The sequence below is a fragment of the Sinocyclocheilus anshuiensis genome, unplaced genomic scaffold (assembly GCF_001515605.1).
Source record: "Sinocyclocheilus anshuiensis isolate Anshui unplaced genomic scaffold, SAMN03320099.WGS_v1.1 scaffold413, whole genome shotgun sequence".
NCBI lineage: Eukaryota > Metazoa > Chordata > Actinopteri > Cypriniformes > Cyprinidae > Sinocyclocheilus > Sinocyclocheilus anshuiensis.
The window spans coordinates 599,294-611,049 of record NW_015536481.1 but is presented as its reverse complement, the minus strand read 5'-3'; the positions used below and the strand labels follow the sequence as shown (position 1 = coordinate 611,049).

Genomic DNA, 11,756 nt, shown 5'->3' with positions numbered 1-11,756 from the left:
AATTAAATTATATTCCAGTTTTAAATGTGCTTCTGATTACAGATAACCTGGGATTACAAAGATTTGTATTTTAAAGACAACCAGTTCGAAGGGAGAATAATTTGCTTTTTGGGTTAAAAGAATTTCTTAATATGAAATTCGAGTGGTATGACAATTAGAGATTAGACTGTACAGAAATTGAAATCTACTCGCTTATACACACTATATTCACATAGTCACGTAATGCTGATGTTGTTAACATTAACAATTTGAAAATAAAGTATAACAATAATAATAATTTGCACAGTATGATGTGATATGAGCTAATTTAGATTAAATCACCATTGGAAGTGCGATTTATTGTAATGTTTTATTCCTCAGTTGGTCAGAACAAATGTGGCAGACTTGCTACTTGTTCAGATAACAATATTCTGTGAAAATTCTTCTTTACTGCCACATACTCCTCAAAACATTAGATTCATCCGTGCTGGAGCTGTGCCGACTCACAACCCACGCAAGCAAGATAATTCCGCACATAGCTGCAATTGCAGGTTTTCAAACAGAGATGGCGACAAAGAGGCAAAACTTACGGACTGCAGCTTTAATATAGTAATTTAAAACATAATTAATATATATATATATATATATATAATGTTATAAATAACATGAAAAAATAAATTATAATAATAATTTATAATTAAATGACAATTTATAAATAAATTATATAATAATAATCAATAAATTGCTACATTTTCTTGCTAAATCATAAAATCATGATATCATAGAATATTTAACACTTTCATTTGCATATTTTTTTTATATTTATAAATGGACATGAAAGCTCAAAAAGTACTTGCACAACCTATGAAAGCTCAATGTATGCATTGATGTGAGATGTGAGAAAGCTGGTGACTTTATACAACGAAAACAAAAGCAGTCTTTTTATGACATGAAAACAGCCCCAATGTGCTGCCCCCTACTGCCCAAATTCAACAGTCAGGGCAGGGCAGTCTTGATCTCATTGGCAGCACACATATTGCCTCTGGGATCTGGCTGCCAGTGATGAGAACTACACTGTGTGTTTACATTGCTAATCTCTATCATTCATTTTAGCACATTGTGTTCCTCTTTCATTCTCTTGCTTCTCAGTCTCTTCACCTTTGATTCGACTTTACTGATTCCTCTTGGATTAAATGTTTAATAACCTTTATTCAATGTACTCTGAAGGACAGCAGCATCAGGTGCCAGGATAAAGTCTCTCGTTGCGATAAAGTCAGGTTTTTATTTATTTTATTTTTTTTATACAAAACCTGGAATAAGCTGATGTTTTTCTGTTGTTTTATTTTTGAGGGGTTTTGCTTTCAAAAGAAAGCCACAACCACCATAATACATTAGGTTTAGTTTGATGATAAAGGTAAAGCTGCTCAGGGAGTCTGTGTGAGTTTTATCCTGTTTGAGACTCCGTGCAGCTGTTCTGACATCAGCCCTTAGCAGGCCCAGGCATGCCCAATTTTTCTCATTCTGTGCTGCTTTTATTTGGCTTTCTCAGAAGGTTATCAGTGTTTTTAGAAAGTCTCTGAACTACTGAGGATACATTCAAAGATGATCAGGTCATGGTACAGATTATACAACCTTTAGACATCAACACAATACTGTGTACACATACATACTTGCACACTCACAAGGAGTATTTACTATTAGATTACAGCTTTTAAATAGGATTTGTTTCACTAATGTCGTTTTATAAACCAAATCGTTCTAATTTCTGAATGGATAAGCCATATTCAAAAATGTAAAATGTTGATAAATGCACATCCGAGACTGCACAATTATATTGGCAGTCATGTAAATGTTTTGTGTCTAGTCTTTTTTTTTTTTTTTTTTTTTTACTGCTGTGGATTTAAAATTGTCTTTCTGGACTGTAGCTTATATGTTTTCTGTCATAAATACTGAACACTCATCTCATCGTATTGCTGCCATTTTATAACAGCAGGAGGACATTAGGCATTTGCATCATGCTTGAGAATGCCACCTCTCTTGGCTTTAGGTATGTTACTCAGGGCTGAAAAGATGACCTCTGTGGTTGTTCAACTATTTTAATTGTTTAAAACCATTGCTAGGAACATTTTATCTGTGGTTTGGCTGTCTGTATCTAAAAACGCACATATATCACTAGTGAGACAAACAAAGTACTCCACCAAGGCTCAGAAATATCAACGGTCAGAGAAAAGTTCTATCCTCTTTCTAACACTTTCATTTTTGTTTTGTTCATTCGTCTTCATTTTTTGGTTCTTTAACTTTGTAGTTCTAGAAGGAATTAATTCCCGTCTGAAAAAAAAGAAGTGAATGTAAAGAATAAAACTTTTAAATATCATTGTAACTCTTACAGGTTGTCTTCTCTTGCTGTGATTAATAAAGCTGGATGAGGAAGGCCAGTCACATGGGATAAATGGGTAGGCGGGGCTTTCTGGGCTGTAGGGCATGTCTGGCCTGGTTTGGAGGTGCATTAAGATTGAGATGGGCTGAGGTTGGATTTTAGCATTCCAGAGATCAACTAGAAATGAATAATTTAAGTGCAATATTAAATAGGAAAGTGTGAAGTGTCAGACTATGTCTCAAATGTAGAACTGTTACGCAACTCTCTGCAAGGATAAATAATTGCTATTTGTTGTTTTACTCAGTTTATGAAAAGGAAAACTTGTCTTTTGTTCTCCAGGTTGAGCAACAAGTTTCCCCTTAAGCATACCTGTGACCTCACAGTTCCTTTGTTCTCCTACTCCATCTAGTGGTGCTTTGACAAAAGCACTGTAAATGTGTCATAAATGTAGTACAAAATGACGGAGGTACTTTACTTTTGCAAGTTTTAAGCATTTTATTTTCATATTCACATGATTCATATTTATATTCATATTGAGCGAAGAGTCTGTTTACTACAACCTACAGCCTTAAGAAACAGTACATAATCTATAACTACTTTTTTTTTGCTGTTACACTCTTGATCTAGCTTTTGTACTCCCTTGGTTTACTTTACTAAAGCTTTCTAAATAATGTTTGTTAGTTAGTGAAGCTTTTCACTCTAAAATTAGTCTTTACTAAAGAGCGTGCCAACACACACGGAGGATGTAATCAGTTTAAACTCCTGTGGTAATGCAGATATAGTGTTCTTGCTAAATCAAAATGACTGTTCTCTTCTGTCCATCTTTAAAACAAAAGGTAGGTCTTTGTCAGATTTTGTTAGATGTCACATTTTGGTTAAATTGACTGGAAAGCTTTTTACAGTAGCTGTCTGTCTTATGCATATGTTCTTAATTAATTTCTCATTTCAATATGCGTTTTCAATAATGTAAAGTCATGTGTACATGTACAGGCTGAATGATGAGTTTGTGAAAAAGTATTCGGTTTTTAATATTTTTAAAAGGTTGTTATCAGTATTTTGCCTGGTGAATAATTGTGTGGTTAATGTAGTACAGTAAATTACAAACATTTCTATCAGGAGATGCTATGGATGGAAATAGTATGAAACCATTCAAAAAATGCTTCAGAAGACCCAAATGACCAGAAAATAATGAGTGAATCAGCTGGTTGAAATCAGGACACATGGTTAATTTGAGCATGGTCTTTGTACATTTAGCATGGTAATTGATTTTGCTTTAGCTTTAGTTGTTACTGAAACTAAGCTACCTTAGATCAGATGATAAGTTGCTATATTATTTGCTTGCAAGCATTTTTCTTTGTGTACTTTTAAACATCCAAGCCCTGTACATTTGAAACATCCCATACTGAATTTGACATCTGAATATATATTAAATATTATATGTAATTATTTGTAATTATCTCTGCAGGCCCTAAAGAGGCGGTTGTGGGTGCTATTTCTGTTCAGGAATTCCAAGAAAATGTGTTTGTGGAGGGTAATCGGCCTAAATATGTGTTGGACCTGCAAACAGAGGCCCAGCAGGGCCTTAAAATGCAGCAGCAAGAGGGTGAGAAAAGTCAAACTCCAAATCAGTCTGTTTAAATTGCACACTTTCTTTTACTCTGAAAAAGCACATGCTTTTCTTCAACATACAGCAGTTTATTTTATTTGGTTAAGAGGTGATGTTTTATTTTCCAGATGATAGGAATGGGATTGATTACCCTGATGACCAAAGTATGATTGTAAGTGATCCTCCATGCATCAATCAATCTTCAGTTCCTGTTATGAATGGTTATTTCTGTTCCCACCATAGTGACAGCCTGGTTTTTAAATTGTGCACATAAGCAGTTCTATAAGTGCAATATATCACTGACTACTTTTAAATTGCGGACGAATGATTATAAATTTGGAAGTTTAACCATGCTGTTGTTTGCTTTAGTCAACAGTAACAGCTCAGACAGAAGACAGCATGGCCTTCAGTGAGCTGAGAGGCTTTGAGTCTGAGAGCACAGCTGCTGATTCTGTTTCGATGCGCTCATCCATTTCCTCACGATCAACACGCTCAGGACTCAAACGCCAAGGTGACACTTCACACATAAATTGATTCATATAATTGAATCATATAATTTTTTCATAAAAACATCTTGGCCTGGTAAAGATACATCCATAAAGTGATTTAAGCATTCATGTCACATAAGCATTGTCAGAGCAACATTGTTTTCTGTTTCCTTTCTCCAGCCTCAACGTTCAGACCTCTGAAGCCAGATAAGACTGCAGAGAAGACAAAGTCTCGTAGGAGACATGTGAGAACTGTTGTAGGAATTCCTCGACACATCCAGAGAGAACTGGGTATGTTTTGCTGCAGTCTTCTATAGTGCAGAGAATGTCTGGAGATATTTAGTGGAAAACTTATGTTTATGTATATTTTATTTTTGCATATTTCATATCTGAAGGGTTGGACAGGGCAGCATGGATCACCACCAATCCTCTTGATGGTCAGCTGTCCAACGGAGACATGATCATACCCGCCATCATTTCCACTGTGGATGGTGTGTCTTCCAGCTCTGAACAAGAAAGTGTACAAGACCATCTACAAGGCGTGCAGAACCTGTACACGGTTAAAGAAAACAACACAGAGCTCCCCACACTGACAAAACCCAAAGATGACATCCTCCAAGGGCTCATGAACCATTCTGTAGATCCAGAAAAGTCAGGAGCAGGCATTCTAGGTGTTCCTTGGACAGAGAACCCAACCAGTGTGGTGATGTCCATCTCACCTCAGGCCACATACATGTCTAAAATCATTCCAAATGCTGTTCTTCCACCATCTGTGGATGTTGTGGAACTCAGTCGCAGCCAAAGTCGCAGCAGTGTCCGAACTGTCAGCAAGAGCAGTCTGGTGTCAGCCAGCCCAGCATCCACACGTGCTTCCTCCAGAGTCTCTTCACATCGTTCCACAACCTGCTCAAACTACTCTGGGTGGAGCCACTCGGGATCATCAGAAACGCTAGTATCCGATTCTTCTACCATCTCCAGCAGTAGCACTCCCCGTGTGGCCAGCAGAGGGAGTCAGGTTGAGAACATGGATAGACCAGCCAAGCTGAACAATGATGGTTCCCATGTTAAAACTACTCATGTGAATGGGGGCTCTACAGAGGAGGAAGATAGCAGAAAAACAGGATCTGCTGCTGCTTTCACACGTAACCTATCAGTGATTAAATGGGGAAAGAAACCTCCAGCTCCTCCCAGCAGGTCATACTCTTTACACAATGGGAAACAGGCCTGGAAGGCATCTGAGAGTAATACCTGCTTGGCTGATGTCAGCACTCCAAATGAGTCACCATACCCTGGTGTAATTTCTATATCTAAAACGAAGGCCACCGCTCATGAGTTGAGCCCTAAGATAGGCATACCTCCCTCCAATGGACCCACAACTGTCACATCAAAGGAGAGCCAGCCAGTCAGCACAGACAAGAAAACGATGTTAGCTGAGCTTAAGATATGCAGAAATAACCTTCAAGTGTCTTCCATTGATGCACCCCATTCATACACAAATGGCACTAGTAAGCTTGCTGAACTTAAGAACACCCTTTTGTCAAAAAGTCTAATTAATAGTAACAGTTCCTCCCCAGCTGTAATGGCTCTCCGATCTCTGTTAGAGATTCCCACCCATCCCAAAGTACTGGCTCCGCCAGCTCCTCCTCCTGAGACCTGGGCTCACAACCAGCGGACTTTTGAACTGCTGTGTGGACCAGGACCTGTTAACTATGCACGCTGGGCCAAAAAGAGAGGTCTTAAAATAGCAGATGAACGAGATGTAGCCTTGGCAAATGCTGACAGAGTAAACGCAACATCTCTATTGCAGCCAGTAGAGATAAAAGGCAAAATTGAATCCATAGCTCCACTTGCTTGTGTTGCCCCATCTCCATCACCTCCCCCAGAACATTGCCCACCAATACCATATAACAGCCAAGCCAAACCTCCTCCGCCCCCTCCAGACTTTGTTCCTTCAACTCCTACACTAGCTGCCAAAGCAATAAAGGACTTAACTACTTGGATCCCTCCACCTCCTCTGTTTCCTCCTCCGGCGCCTCCAGTAGGTACGGCTTCGGCAACTCCTGTCGCTGTGCAAAATGATACCGACTTCCCTCCACCGCCCCCACCATTTTCGCCACAGTCTTTACTGTCAATGCCTCAATTACCTCTAGATATTCCACTGCCACCACCGCAGGAAGTTCCACCTCCACCAAGACCACCTTCTGAACCACAGAAAATCCCATCCCCTCCACAAGAATCCCAACCTTCAACACACAATGTGTTAGTAACATCATCTGAAACTTCTCAACAAATCAACGTTCCTCCACCTCCTCCACTACTCACTGATGTAAGATCTCAACAAGTCAGTGTTTCTCCACCACCTCCACTGCCCACTGATGTAAGAACTCAACAAGTCAGTGTTCATCCACCTCCTCCACTGCTCACTGATGTAGGATCTCAACAAGTCAGTGTTTCTCCTCCTCCTCCACTGCCCACTGATGTAAGATCTCAACAAGTCAGTGTTTCTCCACCTCCTCCACTGCCCACTGATGTAAGAACTCAACAAGTCAGTGTTTCTCCACCTCCTCCACTACCCACTGATGTAAGAACTCAACAAGTCAGTGTTTCTCCACCTCCTCCACTACCCACTGATGTAAGATCTCTACAAGTCAGTGTTTCTCCTCCTCCTCCTCCACTACCCACTGATGTAATATCTCAGCAAGTCAGTGGTCCTTCTCCTCCTCCACTACCTAGTAATGTAAAAAGGGAGGACAGACTAGAGACAACAGAAACAGAGAAACGGACAAGCAGTCCCTCTCCGGCCAAAGAGGAGACCTCTGGTCTTGTGGTCACCCAGTCTCTCCTACAGATGGTTCGTCTTAGGTCAGTTAAGTCCAATCAGAGCCATGCTGTAGATCCTGATAAACCATCACAACCCAAACCAAAATCAAGTGTCAATCAAGAGGCACCTCCAAAGCCAATCAGAAGGTCTTTGATTATGACATCACTGCCCCCTGATGTGGAAGCTCTTTCCAACACCGAGCAAAAAACTGAAGCTCCGTCCCTCAACACAAACACAACCACTGTATCAAGTACTCAGCAAGGATCATCTGAACGAGAAACTCAATCAAATAACATTGCTCAAGAAACAGATAACACAATACTTGAGCCAAAATATTCAATAGATACATGTCCACCTACCGAACCAAGTAACAATCCAGCTCCTGCTGAACCAGCAACTAAACAACCCTGTGCTGAAATAAAACTCAAACCCAAAACCCTCATGGAACAAATTCAACCTATAGCGCCTGACTCAGCAACCCTGCCAAGCACAACGGAACCAAAGGACCAATCAATCAGTGAGCCAAAGGCTCAACATCAGGCACAAGAACCCAACAATTCAGAGAAGCAATTAAGCACTGTTGAAATGCACTCAAAGCTAGATGGTGAGCAGCCAAAAACCCAAACAGCAATGCCCATTGTCTCTTCCACACCTCCCATAATCTCTTCGCCAGCTAACCCCTCCATGCGTCTCCAGGATGCCATTCGTCTAAAGGCTGCCACTATGTCTTCAAAAGACAACCAAGCCAAGCGCTTTGGTCTGTGCTCCCCTCCCCCAGCCATGGCTAGTGGCACCGCTGTACCAAACTCCCCTGCATCTACAGCCAGCTTCATCTTCTCCAAGAGCACAAAGAAGGTCGTAATAGAGGCACCGTCATCCTTAGAGGTTCAGGGTGACCTGAGGAAAACTCTGGTGGCAGAGTTAGCATCTGTCTCTGATTTAGCCAAGTCTAATGACTCGCACAAGATGGCTAACAAAGTTCCTCCACCTATTGCTAAGAAACCCAACACTAAGGTTGAGAGCGTTGTTCAGAACTCTGCAGAGGCTGAATCTGTAGCCAAGACTGAGCATGTGTAAACAGAAACTGTACAAACTGCCGGACAGGAAGTACAGAGAACTCTGAGAATAGAAGTGAATGAATATGTGCACAAATGATTTAATAACCCTTGAGTTTTTGCTTTATTTCGCAGATAAATCAGGCTTTAGATCCTAGGCCCAAACTGCTCAAGCAATTTTGAAATATACCAAAAAAGTCTTTATGTACAGATAGGCATATTGCACTTTTTGTACACTGGTTTAGTGTAACTGATTCTCATTCATCATGGGAATGCACTTCACTGGTATTTGGAAATTATAAATATTATTATTTTATTTATGTGTCCTCAGTCTTAAAGAAGCCATGCTACCTTCCAGTTTATGGAACTCCTCCCTACTGGTAGCACTGTAATAACTGTGGCAACATAGCAGGAATGCACCAAAAGAGAAGTTTGTAAGTTTATAAAATATAGAATATGACCAATCAATCTCTATGGTGGATTTTTACAGTTATTAATGAATGCCTGAATATGAGAGCAGTACGAAAAGAAATGAGGGTAAAGAATGTAAACAAAAAGAGGGAGAACAGATGGGAGAATAGACCACTGGGGGGTTGGGACTATTCTGTTTTCCATTTGCAGTGTGTAACTAAGCCTATTTTTACTAAAACACCAACTCCGTAAAGGTGATGGTAATAATAAACATTCCCCGCCCCAAGTATTTATATATAGAAATGTGGAAAAGGAATCTGAGCAAGTGTAAATGAAACCGAGAGATGAAACCGATGAATGAAACAAAAGCTGTTTTCTCCACATTGTGAGTGAGCAGGTAGGGCCAAGAAGGTGGTCAGAAGTCATGAAACCGCATAAACAAGAGGTCTAAGGTGTTCTTCTCTGTGGAATCAGTACTTTTGGTTTATTTGTTTTTATTTTCACACAGAAGTTCATTAGTTTACACAGTTCATGTACAGTATAGTCTACAGACTGGACAAATAAAAGAAAATGTATGTTTTTAATATATTAATTTTTTCTCATGCACTATGCTTACATTTTAATTGTTGTTCCTTTGATTTCAGCAATCTCTGTCTTTGATTATAATCTCTTAAGGAGAAATGTCTTATTTACATATTGTCAAAACAGATTCTCTACAAATACTAAAAACTTTATTCATTGTGTTTCATCATGTGATGAAAGTAAAGTGTAAAATAAAGTTACTAAAGTAGCTTCATGGGGACTTTTCTGATCTGGCTATGTTTTGTTTTTTGAACGATTTTTTTATCAGATGCTGCAACATATAAACATTATACTTAATTCAAAATAAAGAACACTGACTGCTTTACAATGACATGGATCTTAAGAACTGTTATATCAGGATGGTGGTAGACTAATCTTTAACACCCAGGTCAGTATTGCAAATGTGGTTGTCATAGGCATTACATATTCAGCTAACAGTATGGATGTCAAACAACAGTCAGACCAGTGTAGACTTACCATTTACCTGCCATGTTATTTTCTTCCCCCCTAGGGGAAAAAATAGGGGATATTAATTTATGTACAGAATAATTAGTAACACTGAAACTGTGTGATTGAGCTGACCAATGAAATCAGCTGCTGGGTGGGATTAGCGTTTATCATGTGTAACTGGTTTGTTGGGTGTTCAATTAATTGAATAAATTAAATTGTGACTATTTTTTTATGTTTTAAATGGGGCCGTCAAGCGATTACATTTTTTTATCGGATTAATTACATGATGTGCCAAATAATTTCAAATTAATTGGCACATCATTTGCTGATTAATTAATGATAAAGTCATTATTAATAAAGATACTTAAAGGCACTAGAAATTACAACAAAAAAAATTAGCTTTAGAAAGAATTAGTTTGCTTCAACACAAAAAATAAATAAATATTGAAATATGAAATGATTAAAAAAAGAAATTATACTCTAAATATGAAACTAAAAGCGCCAGTAGGTGGCGGCAAATTGCTGTCTTGAGTGAGTCATTCATTCAATCGGCTGATTTATTCAGAAATGAAGCAAGTGACTGTCCTTTATGAATGGCTCACTGAATCATTGACTCAATCCATTCGTTCAAACACATGATTCATTCAGTATTACCTTAGATAAATTGCACAAAAACAATACTGACAGTGTCTAAAATGTAACACAATATTATCGTAATTGTTATTGAACAGTTGTAGACTATGAAATCAATATCATATATTTGCAATCGTGCAGATATTCGGGAAAAATCAGCTCTCTTGCTTGTGTGGTGTGATATTGCTAAACTATATCATATGATATATTAACAAGGCTGTGTAAACAATCATGCAAGGTCAGTGACTGCCCGGTGACACAGCCAGTTATTTAGCTCAGCATTAATAGCGTGTAGAACAATCTAGATTCAGCTAAAATATTCAGATTCCATTTTATTGCGAGATTCTTGCTGTTCTCACGAGTGCTGTGAGAACTTTGTCTTTAAGCGATTCCAGTGTTTTTGTTCAACAGTATGAGAACATACTGTAGTTTCCCATTTATCTATCTTAAATTATGTTTTGTTGTTTGTCAACTGTATGGTTTGTAGAAGATTTTTATTAATCCAAATAGGAATTAATCAAGTATAAGTTAAATAAGTATATTAAAAAATATTATAAGTGTGGAAAAAATAGTAAAGAGAAGTAAAGATAAATAAAGAATTATTTTTTATAAAAGATTACATACTGAGTGATTGTAAAATAGAGTTGAGACTATCAATAAATACAAAAAAAGGGTAAATGCATCAGACAGAATAAAGATTAAAATGAGGAGAAATTGGTTAAAATAGTTAAATTAAAACTGAATTATAATAATATAGGAAAAAATATGGCAGTCACTCCAATGGAAATATTAGGATTAAAATATCCACTGTGTAAAGGAGTTAATAAACAAGATATCAAACAAAAATGGCAGGAAGAAAGAAAGGGACAGCAAATTGAGATGGTCTCCCAGTACATCATAATAGGTAAACAGGGAGCAGCTTTAAATATACCAGAGGGTGAATTTGTTAAAAAATGGTTCAATGTAACTAATTCTGTCCCACATATTGCAATATATGTAGGAAAAGATTGGGAAGCAAAAGATTTAGGACCAATGATGAAAAAGGCAGAACAAAGCAAGTGGGAGCCAACAGAACATCCATTGATTTTTCATTCAGCTGACAAAAATAATATCAAAATTTTGTGTGCAACCAGTTTGCTGGGAATTCCTCAAGAAGTAGTTATCGGTCAAAAGAAAATAACACAGATGACTACAACATCCGAAATAATAAACCAAAATGAGACTGAGTTATATAAGGAAATGCAGCAACAGGTACCAACTGAACTATGGTCTCAACATGACACAGATATAGGATTAATAAAATCAGCAAATCCAGTAAGAGTACAACTTAAGCCAGATGCACGTCTGCCCAGAA

General features: G+C 38.2%; 1 protein-coding gene across 1 annotated transcript in view; it reads left to right on the top strand.

The window, feature by feature from the left end:
- The window catches only part of LOC107680818 (uncharacterized protein KIAA1522-like), a 38,616-nt gene extending 29,882 nt beyond the window's left edge, over positions 1 to 8,734 (top strand). Inside the window, exons 3-7 of the mRNA XM_016476899.1 lie at positions 3,822 to 3,959; positions 4,091 to 4,134; positions 4,332 to 4,473; positions 4,631 to 4,741; positions 4,846 to 8,734. Of these exons, the coding sequence (XP_016332385.1) occupies positions 3,822 to 3,959; positions 4,091 to 4,134; positions 4,332 to 4,473; positions 4,631 to 4,741; positions 4,846 to 8,348 (3,938 nt within the window). The 3' untranslated portion in view covers positions 8,349 to 8,734. The remainder of the gene's footprint in view (positions 1 to 3,821; positions 3,960 to 4,090; positions 4,135 to 4,331; positions 4,474 to 4,630; positions 4,742 to 4,845) is intronic.
- The last annotated feature ends 3,022 nt before the right edge of the window (positions 8,735 to 11,756 follow it).